Raw genomic sequence first — 27,362 nt, 5'->3', positions numbered from 1 at the left:
ACATCTCCATCACTGTCAGATGAACTCTTTAGACTTGGAATAAATACTTGTGGAACTGTGATGAAAAGACTGAAAGGAATGATGGAAAATTTTCAGCCACCCAAAATGAAAACTGGTGAGATGTTGGTTTTGCAAATTAAAAAAAAAACCTGAATTTAACTGCTTTCAAAGATAGACGGGATGCACTTTGTTCAGTGGAAAATTCTAAGAGAATGGATTATGAAGCGAAAAACCGTCCAGCCCTGGAGAGATGAAAGAAACATAAATGAAGGGCATGGTAAAATTTTAAAGATTGTGTTCTTACATTTCATAAGAAGTGACCAAAAAGCTATGTTAGTAATCAATAAAAAAATACACTAATCAGCTGTGGGAGTGCAAAATATTCTGTTAACTGAATTGCTGTGGTTTCTATCAATGATTGAAACAAAATCTTTGCATTTTTTACTTCGGGATCACTCTTTCTTCTCCGAATGCAGATCTGAATCATTATTCATGAGAATCTGGTAGAATTGTGTTCATAGAAAATGAAGCATAAACTTCTAAAATCTAATGCTGATAAGGGACATCAGTTTTCCAAATTATACTTTTGAATGGATTAAGCAGTTATTTGACTTATGAGATAACGACATCATTATAATTTTTCATTTTTATAATACTGGAGATATGTTTCAAAAGAAAGAAAATGCGTATGAAAGCTTATGTTTATTTTCCAAGTTAAATAATATTTAAATTTATTTTTGAAATAAAAAATCTGTTATTATTCAGTAGTGATTACTAATTGGGGCTGTGCTGTGTTTGGTTAAAGACGAGAAACCAACAGTATCTTTGCATCCTTTCTTTCCATTGGAAATAAATTATCCTAATTATATTTCAGTGAGAAAAAATTTTCTGTAAATTCTTATAATTCAAAAAGCACTAAGAAGAAACTATCATTGGTTTTGCTTCTTTTTGGAATTAACATCTACATGAATTCATATAGGCATGCAAAACATTCTTTTATTGACTTTTTAATATACTCTGTGATCAAAATTGATCTGATAGAACTGTAAATCATTAATGATTATGATGAACCATTTTCACTAAAAAGTATCAACTTTCAATTGACTTCTTAAGCCCTTTCCCTGAATATAATCATGTAATGCTCATCATGTGAGAAATTTATTACATTATCTATCATATTACATTATTTTTGCAACACACATTTAATGGTTTTAGTATTTTAAACAACATCTCATGTATGAATGGATTGTATAATGAATTTTAGTTGTAGAAAATGGAATAAGTCCATTTACAAAACTATTGCAGTAAAATTTTGGATTTTATTCCTTTCCTTTGGAGTGATAACTTATTATTTTGTTTATTTATATTTTGTGGAAACTATTATACAAGCTAAGCTATTAGTTACATTAATGATTTTCTATCCCCCACACTGTTTATAAATTTCTTATATGCTGATCTGTAGTTTTGTCATTTATATTAACAGATGGAAAATGGGTCCTGAAATTAGTGACTGCCGTGCTGGGGCTGGTGTTGCTTGGTGTTCTTGCAGTGCTGATCACTTAAATAAATTATGTCTGCAAAAAAACAAAAATGAAAAGGAAATTTCATGATAAGTTTCTCATGTGATTCTTGTTTTTGTTTCTATTGTTGCATGTATAAAATCATTTTTGGAATTTTTCATGTGCTGTTTCAAAACCTTAGTTAAAAATTCTCTAAGCACTGTAGTTATAGATATTAATGAAAGATCTGTTGACAATTTTACAATCTTTACAAGTTTAATCCTGGAGTAGTCATGCAAGAAATTTTTTATAAATAGTCACATGAATGGTAGATGCTTTTTGTGTTTTTATTGCTCAAAATTATTTTAAAGTAAAGTAATTTTTCTCATCTCTGATAATTTAGCGAAAAATTTCACAAAACTTATTTAATAAATTTGCTTTTATATTAAAGGTATAATGAATATGAATACTTTTTTTATCATGAACTCTTAAGATCAACAATCTTTTTCATTAAGTTCTCTTCTGAGACTAAAATTTGAAGACCTCTGTAATAAAATATTCCTGTTCATGAGTTTCCCTTAAATTAACTTTTTGAACCTAATTTCCCTGCACATCAGGATTATTCTGTCTTTCTGTTTTTGTCCCCCTGTCTAAATGTTCAGAATAAAAATTGTGCAATTTAATTCATTGAGCATAATTGCTAATTTTTGTAGTAGTTAGCAGACACAACTATAATGGTGGGCATGGATCTACATCTTGGGAAAGGCATAGATGTTTGTAATATTTCTACCCCCTTTGCAATATTAATTTATACATAATGGCCCTCCTAATAATAAACTCTAAAGTGAAATTTAGCCATCCCCAATGAAATCCCTTATTGATAAGCAGTTAGTTAATCTGGGGGGTTGACAAAGTAGAGGGATAGTGATAATATAGCTCTAAAAAGCTGAAGAAATCACCAATTTTCTGAAATTTAAAATATTTGATTATATTGTAAGCTAATGTCAAATAAAAGTAATGACAATAATTAAAGGCATTAAAGCTAGATACAAATAAAAGTAACCTATATAAATTTGTTTTTAATTAAAATTGTGATTAATTGAGGAAGTAAATTTTTTTCTTATTATTGATATGTAGCTGTTCATATGGATGACTTATTTTTGATCTAAAATAAAATGCAAGTAAATCTTAGTCAATTCTTGCTAGCAAATTTCTTAACTGGCAACATTCTTAAATATATATATATATATATATATATATAAAGTTGCATGATTGTATTTTTTCAATTTATTTCATGCATCTCACAACCGAATTGTGTAAATAATGAGGCAATATAAACTGTCTTCTTCAAGTGATTACTGAGGATTAAATATAACTTTTTGTGTGTGCGCTTAATGTGTATAATTAAGTGCCTTGTATATATTTGTTTTGTAAATTCCAATATGTGTTTTAGATAGCATAATTTTGTAATCATTTGCTTGTAATTGTGATACTCAGTTGCTACATAGTAATGAGCAGGTGTCTCATTTCAAATAAGAAATTTTAGAGAAATATTTTATTACTGTGATTTCATATTATATCATTGGTTTTCTTTCTAAATGGCTCAGCCTGATTTTCATTTTACTGTGTCTCTCTTTCCTCATCTTTAGCAATAACTGTTTCATGCCAAGTTCATATTCTATGTTTGCATGTTTCTAATCTTCCTTTTTTAACTTCCAACCTATTTTTGAAAACTTGTGTACATCTTACTTTTTTGTGTTGTGGTATACACATGTATATTGATGGAACTGAAATAAGACTATTTATTTAGTGTGAGTTTCTGAAGAGTAGTATTATAAATGTAGTTAAAAGGTTAACGAGACTGCTAATTCACTTGTCAGGTGTGTAATAACATAAATACATCTGTTTGAATAACCTTTACAGTTGTTCATAAAATAAAAATAATAGCTGTCCTGTTTAAATCCAGTCAATGAACAGGTTATTTCAGAATGAAAACAATGTGATTATGGTAAGGATATCCTGAAATAGTTTATATTATGGTCACTTTCATGTGACATCTAAAGTAACATGCATTGAAAACTACCTAACCTTTGATCTCCTTCTGAAAAAAAAAAAATACACTTGGAAGGAATCATCCAAGCATGATTAAAATTTACTTTGTATAACAGAATACAGTACAAATTCCGGTAACTGGAATTATTACATTATTATTAACTGGACATTATTGGGACTTCAGCTATATGGGATATTTCTGGGTTTTAGATCATTTAGTTTAAATCTAGTAAGATAACATGTACATATGGTAGTATTGGTGCTTCACTCATTGTTCATGTCAGATAGAAAAAAGCTAACCCTCCCCCACCACAGAGCTTGCACGAGAACAGGTAGAATTGGAGGAGCACTGAACAGCAAAAATTAGGGAAGGCAGAATTTTTAGAATTTAGGAGAGACTGAGCAGTGGAATTTATTGGTGTCAAAATTTTTGGAATATAGAGATGCATCATGCAGCAGAATTGACTCGCAGAAATTGCATCTGGCCCTGCCCCCCTCAAAACTACCCAAGGGTCAAATGTGTGATCTTGGCTAACATCAGTACAATGTCAAACAATGCATTATTATTAGCCACGGTGCAGCTTTCTAGCCAACACGTGTTTGAAAGTGCCATCCGAGAATCTGGGTTTACATTAACTGGATGCATGCTGCAATTTTATTTTTCCATTCCTAGACTTTCCTAGTAAAGGAGAGATTTTTATTCTTATTTTTTTGGATAGAGATCTGGATCATTCCGCTGGACAGCCAGATTTCAGACTGTGTACTGTACTATGCACTTTTCTTTGGATAAAATAATGCTGAGAGAAATCAGTATGTTGTATTTTTACCTTTGGTTTAGTTGCAAGTGATTAATGGCATAGAATAACTAATATATTATAGAATATATATAACTTTTTTATGTGTGGTCTGTATGGTTACATATTTTGTGCAGATGTCATGATGAGCTGGAATAGTATTTGCATCTCTCTGACATGCTTGAATGAAGCTAGGGATCAGGCTGGACTAAAAATGAGGGAATATCATACAGCCAGTCTTGAGAGAGTCATTCTGTAAATAGCCATATGTTGTTTTATTTAAAATAGCCTAGATTCTGAGATCAAAATGTTAACTAAACTGAGTTCAGAATACTCTCAGCTTACTATTAAGACGTTTTCCCACTCAGTCAGTATAGCAGTTGAATGGCATTTTGCATTCAAAGCTGATTCCATGCACTAACCTGCATGTCTACAGATACATTTGCTGAGACCATGAATATCCAGTGCAAACCGTGTATTACTACAAAAGACCATATGATTAGCTAGACATTATCCTGTACTAATCAAGGCAACTATTACTTCAAAAGTAGTAGCAATGTTTAGTAGTCATTGGCATATGAGAATTTTGGCCTGACGTTCGGTGCTTATTCTGGACTCATCATATATATTTGTTTAAATCTAATGTCCATAAAAAATATCATATAGCTATGGATGTAAGGAAGACTGTGTGGTAAGATGTTAGCAGCTAAAAGAGAAAACACAATAAGCCTGTGAAAAATTGATATGTGTAAGGAAAATTGTTAGTAACAAAACCCATAATTTTAAATTTGTACCAATATGTTAACCTTCTATGCAGTTAAAAGCAGTTTACCATGATTTGAACCTGGGTTGAACTACTAGTAGACAAAATTAAAAGATCAAACACTTTTCCGTAAATATCTCAAGAAATACTGAATAGAAATAAATTAAATTGGCTATATATATAGCGTATTGTATAACATTAATGTGTATACAATAACAATGAAAATGCCATTCATTAGCATGAGTTACGACCAAGAGTCCAATGTTGTCCAAACTTGAGGCTTAAAGATGGCAGTGAAAATATGGCTAGTGTGTGGTCACCTCTGACAGGTGGACAGCATGCACAATGAGTAGAAATGCTTTTAACGAGAGTTCAGGAGCACCTGTGGAAGTTGCACCCGCTCCTCCACCAGAGCAGTTTTTAAATCCTGAATGGTTCTGAGTGGGGGCTGGCATATTGCAATAGTCCTCCCCAAAGCATCCCAAGCATGTTCAATAGGATTAAGATCAGGAGATTTGGCTGGCCAGTCCATTTGATGAATATCCTTGCCTTCCAAATAGTCATCAACCACATGGGCCTTGTGTGGTCGTGCATTGTTTTTCGTAAAAATTAACTCAAGGCAAACAGCACCCCTGAAAAGTTGCACATAGGGCTCTAGGATCTCCTGCCTATACCTCTGTTCTAAACTGTTCAAGTTGGCCACTATTATAAAAGACTTAATTTTACTCATTTATATAATGAATAGTTTAATGCTTTAAAAAACATACTAAAATTTAAAACTTTTCACACAACTTTAAGACAAAATTCACATCTTGCTGAGAAATTATAACTTCAGTATGTAAGAATGTGTGAAAAATAATGTTTTCTTGCTGACATGTATTTTTTATGAAACTCATAAACCTAAAATTTCATTTTTCTGTGTGCTGATTATTAGTTCCTGCAGTAGCTAAATTTAAATTCTGTAAAAGATTAAATTATTATTAAGAATGTATTTTATCCTGAGGACATAATTTAACACGTATTTCTACCGATGACGCATGATGGGAAAATTTATTGGAATAAAATTCTGTATATCTTTTGTATTGACTTGTAATTTGTGAGGTGAAATTTCTAAGATCAAGCAAGAGTATTTTATTGTAAATGGGCTCAAATCAATGAAATATGTGATGTTGGAATTTTAAAATTTTATGAGAACACAGCACTAAGCAATACGTAACTAGACCTTGTGATCTCGACAGTTATTTTTGGACCAACTCTAGCTGGTATGAGCTAGCAGCTGATCTCAGTTTCACTCCAAAGAAGTTTTGCTCTGAAGTTAAGAGTCTTTTTTTTTCCTTCTCTGTGGGCATGTGAGGTTGCCAAGTTTAGTAAAAGTGCATTTAATGGCAGTATAAATTATATTTTAGATTACACTGAAATTTCATATCGCCAATTACAGGGATAAACTTCTTTCTTGTGAATTTCTTTTCTCAGAATCTTTTTTGGAATTTATTGCTTACCATTTGCATAATTTATTTGTTATGAATATATTATGTTTCAGTGAAAACGTGGTACCAAAGATTGTTGATCATCTCTTATGTAATTAATTTTATGTTATGTTTGTTATGTGTCTTTGATTGCTATTTCAGAATCAAAGCATAGAAATTTGTGCATGTTGTTTTTGCTTAATGAAATATTTTTGGAAAAGGAATTCAGATATTTTGCATATATTTCTGAATAACTGAAATGTAATTTCTGTATGCATTAAATTTTATTTTAACCCTTAATGCTCGAAAGGCTCTGCTGTGGACACGTATTAATGCTATAAAAATCGAAATATTTCGTTATGGAGACATTTTATATATATATATATTGATAAATGAATTATTTGATAATGTAAAATTGGTGTATATGTAAGTTTATGACGATTGTGATTAAATGACAGTTTTTGTTGCAAAATGTAGCCAATTAGCAGGCAGTCCTAATGTGCAATTTTGTTAAACCAAGTTATCTGTGTGACACAAAGAATATTTTAAAAATTAATTCTTGCATGATTTATTTAATTTGGTTTATTGGTATATTTAGTTCTATCTGTTAGTATATGTTATAGTATTAAATCTCGAGCATTAATGGTTAAAATGTGCATCTATATGCTGTATTACATTGAACAACGAAAATGGAGAGCTTTTTGTTTTAGGAATTTCAAATTCTGATCTTTGTATCATTTTTTGCACTGATTTCAAACCTAGGTTCCCAAATTTTTGTTTTACGCACATTAGCTGAGTAATTCATTTTTTTTTTATTTACTAATTTATTTTGGTGGGTTAAAAAATATTGCTGTTTTACCTATGAAAGGCTATTATAATAATTATCTTAGAATAAAGATTTAATCAATTTTCTTTGGTTTTTATCTTTTGTTCATCCCATTTTAGAGTCCAATAATAGTTGATTAGCATTTTTGTTTCATTTTCCTGTATAATGTGTTCTCATTGCACATACATTCTGATGGAAATGTTCTCAGTCAGTGTGTAAATACATCACACACTAATTTTTTTTTGAAAAAAGTAATTGCTTCTGTGTGATTCTTTGTCACTTAGTTGCATAAGAAGTTTCCTGTTTTTGTAGGATTTCCATGATTTAAATTCAGCGTAACTCATTGTGCCTTCACAGATGTCTGTCTCATTCTGTCTGTTATTTTGGGGGCTAAAACGATGGAAACCTCCATAATTTTGGTTGCTGTTTTCCTAAGGAAAAGAATCTTCTGTTTTTGTTACTAGTATCTTTATAAAGTTTTCCATTATGCTTAGTTTGATACAAAGAAATATCAAATGCTGAATAAGTCAGAAATATGCTCACACATTTGATTATATCATGTGATGGCAATATTATGGCTACTAGATGTGAAATAGTACTGTTAAGAGAGTCGGTTCCTCAAGCCAAAAAATAATACCAACCAGATACATTTTATTGCTTTTCCTGTGGCCTGTTAGTAAATGCATCCACAATTGTTAGCAGTGTTGTTGCTTCAGAGTTACTGCAATTTTTTTTAGGTTTTCTTTTCTGGGTGTTTCTTCAGTTGATAGTCAATGTCATTCTCTATCAAATTTTTTAAATCAACAATTTTCGCATCTTCCGCAACGGTTAGACCTAACTCTGCAGCAACGAGCTTTAACTCATCTTTCCTTAATTTAGCAATCAAAGGCATCCTTTAACTATAAGTAAAGCTAAATAAGGTAATTGCTCTTACTTCAAATCACTGGATCACTCGCTAAATGGACTCAATGGAAATCACCGTCACTCATACGCACTAAGTAATCCAAGAATCTTTCACATCATTCACAGGCCTCTGACGGACCATGTTAAGGATACTCTTAAACAAAATAATCACATTTACTCTTTCACACCTATAACTGTTTATTCATAACTTCAAAATGAGTTCACATATCACTCACACAGTGGTTCTCCGCCATTGTCTTCATCTCATCTCTGCCGCTTTCCGCTCGGGGGCACTGCTGCTTATTAGAGCATGCGCAAACATGCCCCTGGCATTGAATTGTTTATAAAACATTCAATCACTAAACTATATGAGACATTTCACAGTACTTTACAAATTATAACACTTCAGTAACATAAGTATGCAACATAGTACTTTAGCCATAATACAATACATAAAATAAGAAATAATTCTCATTAAAAGTTAACATATACACAAAGTAAAACAATATCTCTTATACACTTAATATATAGCAATTTTCATTCAGGCTTAGGTAAAGCACAGATTTTGGAAATGCATCTTTTGAATACACCTGCTTTAGTTTTAATTTTAACAACCCGAATTTTTTTATCATCACCATAATACACATCAATTATTCGACCTACATCCCATTTGTGAGTAGGTACATTATCCTCTACCAATAACACTAAGTCTCCTATGTGAATATTATCTTCTTCAAATCTCCATTTATTTCATTGTTGCAGTTCATTTAAGTAACTACGGTGCCATTTTTTCCAAATCAACTGCATGATTCTTGTTATTCTCTCCCATTTTTTAAGTCGATTTTCATTTAAATTGGGTTCAATAACTGAAGTTATTGATCTATTTATCAAAAAATGTGCAGGAGTTAAAACTCCAAAATCATCTTCATTAGCTGTTAACGGACACAGAGGTCTTGAATTTAAAATTCCCTCCTCAATCTGTACAATTACGGTTAAAAACTCCTCATACATTAAATTTACGCTGCCTACGACTCTTTTAAAATGGTATTTAAATGACTTAATTGCAGCTTCCCAAAGGCCTCTGAAATTGGGTGCCCCAAGTGGTATGAATTTCCATTCAATATTCTCGGCCGATAAATAATTAGCTAAAGTTTCATTTGGGATTTTAATTAAGCTATGAAGTCTTTTTATTTCTTTGTTGGCACCAGTGAAATTTGTGGCATTGTCTGAATATAATTTTGTGCATTTACCCCTACGAGATATAAATCTCTTTAATGCAGCTATAAAGGCTTCGGAAGTTAGATCCATCACCATTTCGATATGCACTGCCTTTGACACAAAACATACAAATATGCAAACATAAATTTTAAGTAAAATTCCTTTTCTTTGGTTACGATATCTTATAAAAAAATGGACCACAGAAGTCCACTCCACTTCAATTAAAAGGATAATCTGGTACAACTCTGTCTGATGGGAGATTTCCCATTATTTGTTTACAAACAACTGGTTTGTTTTCTAAACATACAATACAATCATGTACAACTTTAAGACAAATAGAACGACCATTTAATGGCCAGAACTTTTCACGCACGTGACTCAATAATGCGGTTGCACCAACATGCAAATATCTTTTGTGACAATGTTCAATAACCAATAAAGTAAATTTGTGAACTTTAGGTAATATTGCTGGATGTTTAGCAAAATAAGTAAGATTTGTCTTACCGAAACAGCCTCCTACTCTGAGAACTAAATCAGAATCCAGGAAGGGATTCAGATTCTTTAACTTACTTTTATGTAAGACAGTTCCGTGCCTTATTAAATGGTGGATATCTTCGCCAAAGCATTCACTTTGAGTTACTCTTATCAGGAACAATTCTGCTTTGGTTATTTCCTGCACACTAATTGGTCCTGACAATCTGTCTAAGGGCTTTTTCAAATTATTCACGAACCTGAAAATGTAACTAACAACACGTAAAATAGTTATATAATTATTACTCAGTTTAAGTAAATTATGTAAAAAATTATTCACAGTCACATTCAACACTAGTAAAGTGTCTTTGGAGTCTTTATGATATGGGGTTTTGAGTTCGGCACTGAAATCCTCACTTTTATCCGAGATAGTTACTGTCCGCGTTGGATAGTCACTGTCCACCAGAAACGTTGGACCACACCACCACAATTTAGGATGCATTAGCTTATCAGGATCTACACCCCGTGATAGGAGATCCGCCGGATTCTGATCCGATGCCACATGATGCCACTGTTGAACAGATGAAAGTTCTTGAATTTTGGCCACTCTATGCTGAACAAACTTCTTAAGGTCTATAGGTTCCTTTTGTATCCATGCGAGAACTATCATTGAATCTGTCCATAAGTAGACTTGAGTCACTTCTAATGTCAAGGCGATAAGGACTTTCTTCACCAACTCTGATAATAAGACAGCTGCACATAGCTCAAGCCTGGGAATAGTTAAGCTTTTAAGAGGAGCAACTCTTGATTTACACGAGATTAATTTTTAATTTAAGTTCTGCCAGAAGAATCGATGGACTTGCAATAAACTACTGCTCCGAAACAACGTTCAGAAGCGTCAGCAAAACCATGGATCTCAACTTTTTAGCTTGATCAATCACTATACGTCTGTCAATATCGATACTGTTTATGCTCTCTAGTGTAACCAGAAATTGATGCCATTCCTGATTTTCAGCAGTAGGAAGTTTGTCACTCCAATCAATTTTAAGACGCCATAGCTCCTGCATGAAAATCTTTGCTTTGGCTATAACAGGACCAAGAATACCCAAAGGATCAAATATTCTGGCAATCGACGATAAGACACATCTCTTAGTATACAAAGCACTAAGCTCTATTTTAACTCTGAAGGAAAAGCAATCCTTTATTGGATTCCATGACACGCCCAAGGTTTTTGTTTCAGTTAGACTGGAGAATCTGTATTCTTCCCGGTTTAGAGAAAGCTCCGAATGATTTGCACACCATTTATGCAACTGCATGCCTGCTCTTTGCAAAATCGATATAAGCTGCTGTTGTAACTCCTTAGCCTCTTTTAACGTCGGAGCTCCGCATAACACATCATCCATATAGAAATTTTCACGTAACACAGGTACTGCCAATGGAAAATTGCTCTCTTCGTCTAATGAAAGCTGTTTTAGTGTCCTCATTGCTAAGCAGGGAGCACTGACCATACCATACGTAACGGTTACCAGCTCATAGGTCTTTGGTGGCTCATTAGCACTATCGCTCCATAGGATTCTTCTTTCATCTATCAAAATCATCCTATATATTTTTTCACATCGTACAATCACATATACGTGAATTCGAAATCTGATCATTATCAAAAATAAATCTTTTTGTATAATTCCACCGCTATACTGGAGAGAGTTGAGTGAAGTACCGTTAGTTGTTAAACTTGAACTGTTAAACACAACTCTTAATTTAGTACTAGTTTTCTCTGGTTTATATTCCATGATGTGTTGCATAATATGCCACTTCAGGCTCTTTCTCTTCTTTAACTTCCTTCATCTGTCCTAGTTGAATATACTCATGAATGAAGTCGCAATATAGAGAGAGATGATTTGGATCTCTCGACAAGCGAGTCCACAGCGATCTGAGGTTTTTAAGAGCAATGTCTCTAGACTGACCTAAATACGAAGGATCATCTTTAAGAGGCATTTTTACCACATATCTATCTTCCTCATTTCTCCAGTGCGTTCACACAAAATATTCCTCACATATAGAATTTTCTTTACTTTTGCTTAATTCTAAATCTACATTTTCAATTTCCCAAAACCCTTTTAATGTTTTATTTAAATCCTCTTCGCGTATCAATCCGCAATGTATCTTAGACTCATTTCCCTGATCTACACTTCCACTGGCGACATAGCCAAACACTATTTTGTAAAAGCAATTTTGAATTTTGTGCATAAATCTGTCCCGGTCTCAGTAATTGATAAAATATCTTTGCACCTAACAACATTTCAATGTTCCCTGGCATATTAAAACTGTAATCAGCTAATGGTACTAAGTCTGAAACCTCAATATTTACATTAAGTACATGATGTGGTATAAAATCTAATTTTTTTTACTACAAGCAAATTTATCACTTTCTCAAAACTCCTATTTTTATTTGTGATTGTTGTCATAACAAAACCTTTCACTTGTCATTGACGATTCATTTAAACACGAGATTAATGTATTTATTTTTTCGCTTTTTAATCCTAAGCGCTTCATACATTGTTCACTTAATAAACATGTCTGAGAGCCTGAGTCCAATATACATCACACCTCTTCCCACTGCAAACAGTTATTTTTAATTAATGCTTGAACTGTACTCGGTGGAACATTCTTTGCGTTAGCTTTCGTAAAACTAGTGGCGACGACAGATTTATTCATGTTTGACTCATTGCGTGAGGGGAAAAACTGCACCTTCACTAATTTGATTTTCGGTCTGCAGTTCAAGGACATTCAATGAAGTCTTGCAATCGGGCTTATTTTTATTTTATCTTGAAAAATGAATTAATTTATTATGTGGTTTGCCACAGAAGCAATCTCTCGCTGAGCAATTTCTTGCACTACATTCAGGGGACAAACATTTGAAACATGCCTTGTTCATTTTAACAACTTCTACTCTTTCAGGAACTGAAAGTTTTTTTAATTGCGGACAAAAGTTTAAAGCGTGGACTTCATTATTTTTACACAAATTACATTTAACACCGTTTTCTTCCGATAAAAACACATTCGAGACCTTTTTTTGAAAACACGAGTTCTGAAACTTTTGCTGTTTGTGACCTTCAAGCCGTTTAATTTCGTTTCCATTAGAAGGCTTTGAACTCTTGCCCTAGCTGTTATTGGTTAAAATATGATTCTCCTTGTTTAATTGCAATATGTGTCATCAATTCGCGATCAAGTAAACCAAATATTCTATCTGATACAATTAATTCACATAATGATTTAAAATCACTCGCTTTACGCAACTGATAATAATACTCAAATGGTAGCACTTAATCTTGAAGCAAATTGTATACATAACTCTCTGAATGTAATTTTTGCACTCTTTGAAAACTGTTTAAACACTCTTGTGGTGTTCGTTGAAATTCTTTCAACACTATTGTCTTAAGCTTATCATAACTGCACAAGTCATCCTCAGTCAAATAAACCATTAAATTATTCGCTTTCTCACCCAGAATACTTAAAAGAATTTCCGATTTTAGCTCATCGGGCACACTTTTGGTTTTAAACGCTTTCTCAAGGGACTGGAAGAAAATATTAAATGACTCTACTCTCGTAGGCACTGGGATATACAGCGTTTTAATACTTTTAATTAAATTTTCTAAACTGTCCTTTGACGGTTCTGCTGTCAAACACGACATATTCTGTGACAACTCCTTTCGCATATTCGCGATTTCAAGTTCTTTCTCCAATTGCGCTAGTTTGATTTTCTCTAACTCTAGCTTTGTTTCGTTTCCGAGTTTGTGTAACACAATTTTTGACTCGGTTTAGGCTTTATGTTTTTTCGCTTCCTCAAGCGCATAATCAACTACACTTGTGGATGTCTTGAACATAGGAAATGTTAAACATTGCTCTTACTCCAATAAGATTAATATTTAATTTTTTTAGATATAGAATCACACAGACAAAAAATCAGTCATCGTTCTTTTTCTTCTCTCTTGCTTCATGTTGCCATTCTGGCGAAAAGAAAAGTGCATGCGAGAAGTTTCATAGATGGCGCTTCATTAACGCGAATGATGTCGCCACACACCCCCTTCCCAGTGATAGCGTTATACCTCGTAATCTTTCAGGTATGCAGGAAATCTCACCCTTCGTCCAGCTTTTGTGTTTCTAGGATGAATATCTTGGGAAGAATCGTTGTCTCCAGGAAGTGGAGGTGAGATTTTGGAGTTATCAGCTTCATGTGTAGGGAGATTTGTTGTTGTTTCAGTCTATCTATCGATATCCTTTTAATTTTAAACGCTTTTGGTTTTGAACGCTTTCTCAAGGGACTAGAAGAAAAGATTAAATGACTCTACTCTCGTAGGCACTGGGATACACAGTGTTTTAATACTTTTAATTAAATTTTCTAAACTGTCCTTTGACGGTTCTGCTGTCAAACACGACATATTCTGTGACAACTCCTTTCGCATATTCGCGATTTCAAGTTCTTTCTCCAATTGCGCTAGTTTGATTTTCTCTAACTCTAGCTTTGTTTCGTTTTCAAGTTTGTGTAACGCAATTTTTGACTCGGTTTCGGCTTTATGTTTTTTCGCTTCCTCAAGCGAAATCTAATCAAATTTCTAATCAACTATGCTTGTGGATGTCTTGAACATAGGAAATGTTAAACATTGCTCTTACTCCAATAAGATTAATATTTATTTTAATTTTTTAGATATAGAATCACATAGACAAAAAATCAGTCATCGTTCTTTTTCTTCTCTCTTGCTTCATGTTGCCATTCTGGCGAAAAGAAAAGTGCATGCGAGAAGTTTCACAGATGGCGCTTCGTTAACGCGAATGATGTCGCCACACACCCCCCTTCCCAGTGATAGCGTTATACCTCGTAATCTTTCAGGTATGCAGGAAATCTCACCCTTCGTCCAGCTTTTGTGTTTCTAGAATTAATATCTTGGGAAGAATCATTGTCTCCAGGAAGTGGAGGTGAGATTTTGGGAGTTATCGGCTTCATGTGTAGGGAGATTTGTTGTTTCATTCTTGAGGCTGAAACATGGTTTCAGTCTATCTATCGATATCCTTTTAATTTTAAATGCTTTTGGTTTTGAATGCTTTCTCAAGGGACTGGAAGAAAAGATTAAATGACTCTACTCTCGTAGGCACTGGGATAAACAGCGTTTTAATACTTTTAATTAAATTTTCTAAACTGTCCTTTCACGGTTCTGCTGTCAAACACAACATATTCTGTGACAACTCCTTTCGCATATTCGTGATTTCAAGTTCTTTCTGCGCTAGTTTGATTTTCTCTAACTCTACCTTTGTTTCGTTTTCGAGTTTGTGTAACGCAATTTTTGACTTGGTTTCGGCTTTCCGCAATGATAGAAGGCCATTTGAAAGATCTGCGTAGCCCTAAATCGAGCTCCAAATAATTTTTGACCGTATGTTTTGATTGTTGTACCGTTAGCTGCGAATAACTCAAGCTTAGCCACAGTTCTTTTTTCCGATGGTGATGGTGGGATAACCGATATTTCTGCTCCAGTGTCAATTAAAAAATGGGTTGCTGATGCGTTGTCACGAATATATAGACGACTCAGCTGTACCCCTTAACTTTCTATCGTCATCGAAGGCCGGGGAATCAGTTGACTTGGTATTTACATGGTGGGGTGCACTTGTACCCTCTCTCACCAAAGCGTTGATGAAAATAACAATTATTTGGGTCATTGTTATTTTTGAAACAATTTCTAGAATTCGACCTGTATCGTCGTCTTTGTGGACTGGAATTTCTATTCTGCTATCTGGAATTCATTTCTGCTATCTGCAGTGTCAAGTTTGATATCTGCTTCTGTAAATCCTCAGGGGTAATGTTATCAGATGGAGAAGAAACAATGCGAGCTACCTGAGATGGATTGGGATTTAGTTCCCATATTTTGTCAGCCATTGCAGACAATTTGGACAAATCATCACTGCTTACAGATAAAATGTTCTGCATATCAAGTGGTAGTCGTTGCATCCACAAAGTTTTTAAAAATTCATCTGGCACTTTCTCAGCCGCCAAGTTACGCATTTCGCAGAGAAGTTGGGATGGTTTCTTATCACCCAGTTCTAATTCGGTCAGAAGTTTTCAGGTTTTCTGTGTTTCAGAGTCGGCAAAAATTTCAATCAGCCTTTTTTTAATGGCCGGATATTTGCCGTTGTCTGGTGGTTTGGTGAGAATATCGGAGATATGTGACAATGTCCCTGTTTCAATATGTTAGCTTTAATCTCCATTACCAATCTCAAGACGGCTAGGGGTAAGTCGGGCTTTCACTTTTCATTCAATCTGGATAACTCTTGTATTTTATAAATGCTTTATTATTACAATAAATATATACATATATACACATCATTACGGAACATTCTTAACATCAATCCTATTCTCTCGCTTCCCGATTCTCGATTGATATCGTGCGCCCCATATCGGCGGCTTTTCTACAATGCCATCTATCGGCTGATAACATTCGGTCATTCTGACCTGACAATTGTCCCGATTGTTCGGAGTACAAATCAATTTTATAATTAATACAATTTTCTACTTCAACTCTTATACACAATACTAAACATACATATTACTAATACACTAAGAAGAATACACATTATACTAAAATTTGATATGATAACAAACTTACTAAAATATTTTCACATACATAAATTCCCATATTTTTTATACATTAGGGTAAAAATCAAAAATTTTCTGTAAATCATTACAAATACGTTATATATATGAAATAACTCACTTTTTTGTTCAGTCCTAAAATGATTCAAAACGCACTAAAGTCTTTCAGCTAATGTTTAAAAGTTCAAAGTCAATATTCAGAAGTTCAAAGTTTCTAAAGTTTTCTATCAGCAAACATACGTAGATAAGCACATACACAAAAAAAGGAAAGATCTCACCTTAATCACAGAATAGAGCACTTCCATCAGTCCTTACGAACAGATCTGATTGGATTCCGTCAAGGAATTAAGCTTGATAACTGGTCAGATCTTCATCGTCGCCGTTGTCATCATCATCAGAGCTGGGATCGCACCTCCATTGCTTCAGCTGGCTCACATGTGCAGTGGTAGTGAAGTAGCGACCTCGATTCTTCGCTTCTAGTTGAGTTATTCTGTAGGTATCGCTAGGTAATATTTCCGTTATTATAAATGGCCCTCGATATTTCGGCTGTGTTTTGGTAGGTTGACCTGTAGCCTTAGGAGCACATCTTATGACAACTATTTCTCCTTGCTCGAATATTAGTGAACGACACCTCTTCCCATCGAATCTCTTTTTCATTTTCACTTGCTCTTCCTCAATTCTTCCTCGCGCTTGTTCTTGGATTTCTCGCGGGTCTTTCCATGCGTCTGAATCTTCATCTGCTAACTTCCTAAGTATTCCATCATTAAATCTGGGAGAATACCCATGTAGCATTTCAAATGGAGTCTTATTCGTTGTTTTGTTTACCATGTTGTTAAGATTTCTTTCTGTCTTTTATTTTTGAATCCCAATCTCTGTGTTGTTTATCCATCAAACTTGTCATTATCGTTCCTAAAATTGTTCTGTTGACGCGCTGTACCATACCATTGGCTTGGGGGTGTTTGGTAGAATTCAAAGTATGATGTATTCTGTTATCTGTACAATATTGCTTAAATTGGTGAGAAGTAAAACAAGATGCTCTATCACTTATTATTATTTCCGGTAGTCCAAAATCATTAACAAAATTCTTCAAAGACTGTAAAACATTTATTTTTAGCACTAGTATTCTTAACTGCAAAAATTCTCACGAACCTAGTCATGTTATCAATTATCTAATAGTTCTTGATTACCTCTCGAACTCTTTACGAAAGGACCCAAGTGATCCATGTGAACAATAGCAAATGGCCTTTTACCAGGTTTTATGGGATGTAACAGTCCTTGTTGCTTGCCACCTGTCGCTTTATTCATAAGGCACTCAATACATGCTGATATGTGTCTTCATACGTATCGTTTCATGCTTGGAAACCAATATAATTCCTTAATTTTGCTAACTGTTCTATCCACAGAAAAGTGACCAAATAAATCATGGAACTTCACCACTACACTCTTCCTCATGCTTTTTGGAATCACATAGAGTAGTCTCTTTTTTCCATCTACTACGGTTTTCCAAAACAGTCTATTCTTCTTAAACACGTAATTCATAATTACTTTTTTCTCCTCAGCAGTTCGTTCCTCTTGTTTCTTCGTGAAAATTTCGATAATTCTTTTCAGGTCTTGGTCAGCATGTTGTATCATTAGTATTTGCTCTTCTTCGGTTAGGGAGTGGCAAATTTCAAAATTTTCAGCTATTTTCGTCATCGTATCATCAGCTTCTGATACAGGAATTCTGCTCAAAGCATCAATATGTGACAGTCTTTTTCCTGACCTATGCTTTATCTCAAAATTCTTCTTGAATCAAACTACACCAACGGGCTATTTGAGGATTTGTAGTCTTCTTCGCATTCATATATATTAGAGCTTGACAGTCAGTAATAATTGTAAATCTTATGCCAATTAAGAACTGTCTTAACCTGTCCAATGTCCATACGATGGCCATTAACTCCAATTTGCTGGAATGATACTTTCTCTCTGCTTCTGTTGTTTTCTTACTGACGCAATAAACAAGATGCCATTTTCGATCTTCATCATGTTGCATTAGCATTCCACTCAAACCTTCTGCACTTGCATCACAATGGACTTCAGTATCTGCATGCGGTTGATAGTGAGCTAATATGGGCTTATCAGTCAGTTGTTTCTTCAATAGTTCGAACGACTTCTTTTATTCTTTTTAAAACAAGATGCTCTATCACTTATTATTCTTTCCGGTAGTTCTTCCTTCCACTCGAAGTCTCGATTCTTCTTTGTCAATCTGGTCAATGGTTCGCTCTTTAACGCATACTTTGGCACAAATCGTCTGAAAAATCTAGTCAGGCCCCAAAATCTTTGCACTTTGTGCACATTCTTTGGTTCCGGAAATTCTGTTATGGCTTTTATTTTTCTAGATCCCGGTCTAATACCATCTTTGTTTATAATAAAACCTAAGAAATCTACTTCTCTTTTCCCAAATTCACATTTAGATAATTTCAAGGTTAAATTTGCTTTTCGTAGGCATTCTAATAACTCCTTTAATTTGAAAATCATCTCTTCCCAAGATTTTGCAGGAATAAGTATATCATCCATATAACACAACACCTTAGTATTCAACAAGGGGCCTAGGACATATAACATTAGGCGCTGAAACTCAGTAGGAGCATTTACTAATCCAAATGTCATCCTTTCGAACTGTCCTGTTTCATCTGGAGTAATGAACGCCGTCTTCAATTCAGCTTCTTCACTTAAGGGTATTTGCAAATAGCCATGGGCTAAATCTAGAGTAGTGAAAATTTTGCATCCTCCTAAACATTCTAAAAGATCATCTATTCGAGGCAAAGGGAACTTATCCTTTATCGTCTGACTATTAAGTCTGCGGTAATCAATTACTAGTCTGTATTACCCTGTTTTTTTCTTTACTAGTAACCCTGGACTAGCGTAAGGCGATCTAGTTTCGGAAACTATCCCACTTCTGAAATGTTAGCTTTAATCTCCGTTACCAATCTCAGGACGGCTAGGGGTAAGACGGGCTTTCACTTTTCATTCAATCGAGATAACTCTTGCATTTTATAAATGCTTTATTATTACAATAAATATATACATATCATTAGGGAACATTCTTAACATCAATCCTATTCTCTCGCTTCCCGATTCTCGATTGATATCGTGCGCCCCCTATCGGCGGCTTTTCTACAATGCATCTATTGGCTGATAACAAATAGAACTGACCACATAATCGTATTTTGTTTGATCAGTTATAGCTTTTCCGGCTAAAGTTTGCTTAGTAAAAACTAGTTCATTTATTCTTAACACATTTGATGCATTCTGAAAATTCTAACTGCATTCATTACCGCTGAAGTTATATTGCAATATAGAACAAAATTTAAATTTTTAAAGTTGACTTACCATTTTAGAAGTATTTCAGTCCCACGTACGCTCGGAATTTACATTTCACAGGCGCACTAAAACAATCGATTCATCAATTCTTGATGTAATCCATGTGCACCAGAAGCATTTCGAAATCGAAACTATCACTCAATCCACTGTCAAACTCAGGAAAAATTGCGGAACTTTAAAAATGGGTAAGTAGCTTCTTACGACGCTGTCCGTAACATTTATTCGGTAACAGGTGACTATTTATAAAGTGCTTATAATGTCAGAGACATCTCGTAAAATTACAGAAACATCGTATGTTCTTTTTTCATCAGACACTTTATAAGTTGAATTCAATCGCATCCGGGTAAACCAGTGTGGATGTCTTGAACCTAGGAAATGTTAAAACATTGCTCTTCCTCCAATAAGATTAATATTTATTTACATTTTTTAGATATAGAATCAAACAGACAAAAAATCATTCATCGTTCTTTTTCTTCTCTCTTGCTTCATGTTGCCATTCTGGCGAAAAGAAAAGTGCATGCGAGAAGTTTCACAGCTGGCGCTTCATTAACGCGAATGATGTTGCCACAACGCTTTTTAATAACTCAGGATCGGTTTTGAAAACCTTGCTATTCTCTATCAAATTTTTTAAATCAACAATTTTCGCATCTTCCGCAACGGTTAGACCTAACTCTGCAGCGACGAGCTTTAACTCATCTTTCCTTAATTTAGCAATCAAAGACATCCTTTAACTATAAGTAAAGCTAAATAAGGTAATTGCTCTTACCTCAAATCACTGGATCACTCGCTAAATGGACTTGATGGAAATCACCGTCACTCATACGCACTAAGTAATCCAAGAATTTTTCACATCATTCACAGGCCTCTGACGGACCATGTTAAGGATACTCTTACACAAAATAATCACATTTACTCTTTCACACCTATAACTGTTTATTCATAACTTCAAACTGAGTTCACATATCACCACACAGCGGTTCTCCGCCATTCTCTTCATCTCATCTCTTCCGCTCTCCGCTCGGGGCGCTGCTGCTATTAGAGCATGCGCAAACAGTCAATAATACTATGTTAAAATAACATCTTTCAAGTCTTTCACTATTATTCTAATATACAGTCGCCCATCTGGCAATTGCAATTAGCTGCTGCATTGTCACTTGGCTAATGAGGTTAGCTGAGGCACCTGATCCTTACATAAAATATAAAAGTTAATTTTAAACTTATTATACCATTTAATGCTACATTAAACAATAGCACACTGCATTTATTATAGACGTGAAGCCATGTAATCTGACTTGTATAATTTCAAGGACTCTAAAATTATAGTTTAATCTATTAAGTTTAATATCCCCATTTGCTAATAGAAATTTCTCTTTGTCCCTACTCTCATGCTTATATAAAATGTCCGCTCTATTCTGTGCTGCCAAGTTTTGTATGAGGAGTACAGTTATTACTTTTAAATCTCCATACACAAGCCATAATGTATACTGCTGTATAAAAGCTTCACATTTACATTGCTTTCATTCATATCTGCACCATAAACAAGTGGCTCTGATGAACAATCATTTCCGTTTGGAGAAAGACTGCTTTTAAACTTGTTTCTATAAAGCCTTCGTTCTTCAAGAGTGCTGTTGTTGCCACAAAATTTCAAATAAGCAGGGTATTTTTTGGGGGGGGGACTTTTACTGCTTGTAATGAAGACTTGTTTTCAATAAGATTTCATATCTTTCATCTTAACACCAATATCTCGGCTTGTTTTTTTGACAAATTATGGTCATGAAAAAAACTATTTAAGCCAAAGTGACAAAAATCACTAATCTATCAAGGTTGAAAAAGACTACTAAACTGACCTCTCTTAAAATTATAGCAGGAATGAAACGTTCTGTTAGAAAATGTGGAGTCTGATTGAGAAATTTGTGATTTTGTATTGAATTCAGTGTAGCAAAATACATAAGAATTATTAAAATTTTTGTCTGCAAAACCATTATTGATTCATGTTACTTATTTGGCATAGCTTTCCATTTTCTTTTATTTTTTATTTCTGATAAATCATTTTAGTCATTTATACTGTGATATAATGTCAAAAATTTTGTGTATTAAAAATCCTAAATCATCATAAGAGGAGAAATATTTTGTTACCTTCCGTTTTGAATTTGTTATTATCAGAAAATCTTCTGTAATATATATGAAAGTTTCTGTTAAGATTTGAAAAAAGTTTAAGCTTTAAAATACATTTTAGTGAAAAAAAGCCCAATTTTACTACTATCACTCTGTTTCTGAAAGAGTCAGCTGAGTCCTTTTCTAAAGTAATAAAATCTGACTTACTGATAGCAACACATAATTTATACTAATTTCAGTTATGAAAATTGCATTATCTGTGCATGCATAGAAAATATTTGAATGTAAGATTTTAAATCTTGTTGTGTTAAATGATTTTATGACGTATGTAGAACTTCAATTGTAATGGCTTTAGACAACTAGTCATATTATGCCTAATTAATTCAAAGAAATTTCTTTAGGCTAAGAAATGTAGATGAATTTAAATATTTTTAGCTACTTTTTGTTTTTATAGCATTAATATAATTTTTACTAAATACTGTGTAGCTTTCGGTTTTCATATTAAGCCATTTCCATTATTTTTTTTGTAGACACTGAAAATGTTACTTTTGAGTTTACTGTAGTGTTTTTAATGTTGACTTTTATATTTTGTAAACTGCTAGTCATCATTTGATTTGGACTTTTTTAATATCTTGAATAAAATTTTAATTTGCATTTTCCTTTGAAATAAAAATTGAATTCAATTATTGTTGTATAACAAGGTTTGCCACATTGTCTTTATTTAAATAATTACACAAACAAAAGTAACAGTAATGTGTAACTTTGAAGTTGATTTGCTCTCATTTTAATGAGCAACGTTTGATGCTTTAAGTCTATGTGAATGCTTTTTATTTGTGGCCTCGATTAAGGATAACATTTATTTAGAGATTTATTACTATAAACCGAAATATAATTAAAGACAAATAGTAAATGTGTGTGCAATATCTGGATTATTAATAAAGTTTATTTTAGAATTTTTTTTGTTTTGTTTGTTTATTTGTTTTGAGTTAGTTTGATTGGGAATGTGTGTTAAAGTACATAATAAGAACCTTTACAATTGTGTAATTGTTTAAGTAAAACTTTTGATACCTTTATGTGAAAAAAACCTGTAAGCATTCTTTATTAATATTTTTGGAAATAATCATGATTATTTTTTACATTTTTTGGTAAGATACTTTATAATAAAAATAAATCAATAGCAAAAATTACTTTTCAGGTAAAGATGTAGTCTTCAGAATCCTAAGTTATCGTTTATGTAGGTTTAACAGTTAAATTGAAATGAGTAACAGAATCATTTTTAATGAAAAATGTGAATTTTTGTGTGAAAAGGAACTTTAGTTGATAGTATTTCCTAAATTTAACCTTTAATTTGAGAAAAGTTTTTTAAAAAAAAGGGAGGCAAAAAAACTAAAAATAATGTTTAAAATTAAATAATATGATGAATAAGAAGCGCATATTTGAATAATTCAGATTGTAAAACGTAACAAATAAGTTAAAATCTGCTGAAAATTACAAAGATTAAGAAGTGCGAAAGTAGTTAAAGTGTTACATTTAAAATTAAATAATGATGCATATATATATATATATATGGTCAGAAAATATAAGAAATAAGTTAAAATTAAAGTATGTTGGAAATTAACTAAAACGTATGAATAAGAAATCTGTGTAAAATGAAATGAAACAATAAAGATTAGTACTCTTTCCAGAGACGAGTGCTTAATGGTTTAAATAACGGAATTTAGAAAAAAGTTTCAAGTCCAAAATATGTAACTATCATTTTCATCAATAGAGATCATAATGAGCACTTTCCTCAAAATTAAGATGCGTGAGCACAAAAAATCTTATTGTCGTCTGTCCGTTGCTAATTTTGAAAAACGGAATTGAAATTTAAAGCTGGAATTAAGAGAAGCAGAAGCAATATAACTTGTTTTAACCAACATCCTGAAACAATTCATCTTCGCTCTACAGGCTTTGCCCTGTGGTAACGGCGGCATAATTTTATAATTGGATCAGTTGCGTGAGCGTCTTGTGTGAAGAAGAAAAGGTGCTAATGCCTTAGAGCATAATTCACAAGCAAATACATAATTTTTAATCATTAATAATTGTCTTTGTTATTAAAGAAGCTAGATCAAATGCTGGTCTCATAACAGGGTCCAAAATAGAACGTTCTCTAAAATTCCCAGAATGTACTTTTCCATGGCGAAAGAAATCAAGTTCCGAATGGTGCCATCTGTTTTGGGGAAAAAAGGAATGACTCCCACAGTAACCCTGTTAAGTACGAAGAACGAGGGTTTAATCGAATCCTTCGTTCGAAGTGGGTGACTGTTGGTGATGTAATATCGTTCAAGCTCTCAAAAGTCTCAGAGTCAGAAGATTGGGCGATGCATTTGAAACTGGAGGAGCGACGGCTGTAGGAACAGTTCCAAGTGGACATGGGTAGTCATCAGCCAGCCATGGTGTGAAACCAAAGCACCGTGTTGCTCTGATAAATTCTCTCACAGTATTCTTGGTCCATTGCAAATTGATTTTCTGATTTCTCTTCGTGAGTTTGATGGGTTGATGCATTTGAAACTGGAGGAGCAATGGTTGTAGGAACAGTTCCAGGGGGACACGGGTAGTCATCAGCCAGCCATGGTGTGTCCAAAAGCAAAGCACGTGTTGCTCTGATAAATTCTCTCATAGTATTCTTGGTCCATTGCAAATTGATTTTCTGATTTCTCTTCATGAGTTTGAAGGTATCTGGATCCGCAGCTAACATCCAGTTCCTTCCGTAACGTCCTGTCATGGAGAATTTCACTTCTACTATTGCATCTTCATTCTCCGTGTTTTGAGTCTTAATGGTCTGAATTAGGTTTCGTTTGGCGATGTCCTCATTGACATTATAAACCGTGACCTTGCGATTCACCCTAGTTGGATGTTTAATATCCATAGCTTCCTTCAACGCTTCATTTTCTTTGATAGCTTCATCAAGGAGAGCCATATCATCCTTCTTCGCAACTTCGCCCTTATTTATCTTCCTTACTTTCCTTATTCCCACCTTGAGTTTTGTGAGATTTATATTTTACACAAGCTTCTGCTTTACTTCTTCTGAAGTCTGTTCCTCTTCTGATCTCTGCTTCCTTGACACCGAACGAGACTTTGATTGTTATCTTACAGATTTTGAGACTTTTTCTGCGTACATCTCATTCCTGTGTGCAAGTGTTTCCACGTTTTCGTTTGTTAACAGCCAGTTCTGCCTTGCTTTCTAGTGCCACCATGGCTAAGCACTGTTCTGTCATGAGATTGAACATATATATAAATATGTATCTTATTTTCTTAAAAGAGTCCTTTGGAATACGCTCTGTTTTGAGGATATTTGTTGTTTGTACCATGCACTATTAGCTTCCATTATGAAATCCTTTGAGATTTACATCAAGAGATGTATTTCCTTGGATAATGCTTTTATAATCACTAAGGTAAGGTGATGCTTGGTCCGTGCTGACCTCTCTGGTACCCTGGGGTTCACACCGGAGAGGAAAGTGAGTTCGGCCTCAGCCCTTTTCGAGGGTGCCCCTTGACTACAACAAAGTACCGGACTCGCGGGAGTGTATAATTAGCAAATGATTCAAACAAAAGAACGATTGATCTAACTGTTCGAAGTCTCTAAAATCGCTACTAACATATATCACACCCCCAGGGAGGATAATCTACATGAAGACTCCAACTGATGAATGAGTAAGGAACCCAACGAAAGAAAAGTTTTCTTCTAATTAGATGTAAAGTAAGTGAGCAATCTTGACATTAAACTATTTCAAACCAAGTATGCACATTTTGCTCTGTCGGGCTTCGAATCCTAGCGAACGGGCTGGCTGCATTGGCGTTTTCATGATTTTCCCCTATGTGTAACGTGTATATGAGAAAGTTCTCTTAGAAATTCCTCCATGAAGGCATCCCTCCTCTTAGACAGCCAGCCCTCCAGAGCATAGCCGTAATCAAACAAACCAAGCCAAACCATTAGTGTAGATTCTATTATTCAAGAATTATGTGAGCAGAAAATTAACTAGCTGGTAAGAAATTGAACGTGCCATTTTTCGTAACCCGTTCATATAACAATGGAATCATAAAATTTGTACATTAAAACTGAAATGGCTGTGCTGTAATTAAGTACATTATGGAAGTCCCCCCCCCCTCTTTTTTAATCCAACAGTTAGCTAAGTATTTGTTGTTTTTACTCACTTAGCCTTTTCCTCACCAGCAATGCTGCACAAGATGTATCGTATGGAACAATATTATACTTCTGAAAAGGGAGGACAATTCGTGGCTCCTTCCAGGATTTGAATTCATGTAGGCATATTAGATTGTTGCATTATTAATGTGATTAAAAGGGCCACCTATTTATTGTCGTCTTAAGTTGCTCTTGAATGGCAGCATTGTTAATATATCTGTTTTGTTTTGGTATGCTGTGAATCGGGGAATACCTGTTCTAAGTAAGCAGCAGTTAGGTTACATTAATAAATTGGATATTAAACGAAGTTGGATTTTGAGTCAAAACAGTTTTATCCAACATTTGGTGACAAATCAGACGTCACTGAAGCCTGTAAAAAATCCGTTATGTTTATATTTGTTGAAAATATTTAATAACTATTAGTTCATAACAAATGCAAACATGGATGTTTTAGTAAGAAAAAGAATGCCGTTAAGGGCATCATTTACTAAAATCTTTAATAAATCAGTAACTCTTTTTGAAGAGGATTTAGTTAAATTCGTTTCATTAGAAAGAATAAAATCTAGTTTAAGTGAAATTGATGAGCAATTTTAGAGTCTTTGTTAGCCGATGAAACAAAAAGTGATGCATATAATAATGAGAACGAAACAGTTAACCAGTATAATGAAAAATTTGATGCCGCAAGAGTACGTGCGAATTCTATTTTACAAAATGTAATTTCTCATCAAGAATCTGTAATTTCGAATGTCGAGAAATCGAAATTCAAACTTCCCAAAATTGAACTGATGAAATTTGGGGAAGTTAGATTGGTTGTCCTTCTGGAGCCAATTCAGCAGAATTCACGAAGATAAACATATGGAGTCCGAGGATAAATTCCAATTCCAATGATTCAGTGTATGGCTTCAGCAACAAGGGCCAAAGAAATAATTTATAGTTACCCTCCAACTGCTGAGAATTATTTAAAAGCAGTAGAGAGTTTGCAGAATAAATTCGGTTGTGAAGAACTATTAATAGAGTTTTAAGTTAGAGAGTTATTGGGACTAGTAGTAAAAAATGCTACTAATATGAA

The 27,362-nt window shown here is 33.8% G+C and overlaps 1 protein-coding gene across 3 annotated transcripts in view; it reads left to right on the top strand.

Annotated features, from left to right (window-relative positions):
• LOC118200966 (kelch-like protein 8) overlaps positions 1-23,068 on the top strand; it is a 122,192-nt gene extending 99,124 nt beyond the window's left edge. For all 3 annotated transcript variants that reach the window (XM_085807762.1, XM_085807763.1, XM_085807764.1), the window contains exon 9: positions 1,484-23,068. In XM_085807762.1, the coding sequence (XP_085663888.1) occupies positions 1,484-1,610 (127 nt within the window). In that variant the 3' untranslated portion in view covers positions 1,611-23,068. The remainder of the gene's footprint in view (positions 1-1,483) is intronic.
• Positions 23,069-27,362: the final 4,294 nt, after the last annotated feature.

Source organism: Stegodyphus dumicola, chromosome X1 (assembly GCF_044657685.1).
Source record: "Stegodyphus dumicola isolate Sdum_Otavi_A_Nest chromosome X1, ASM4465768v1".
Classification (NCBI taxonomy): Eukaryota; Metazoa; Arthropoda; class Arachnida; order Araneae; family Eresidae; genus Stegodyphus; species Stegodyphus dumicola.
The sequence above is the reverse complement of the archived record's forward strand: the minus strand, read 5'-3'. Positions and strand labels throughout refer to the sequence as shown.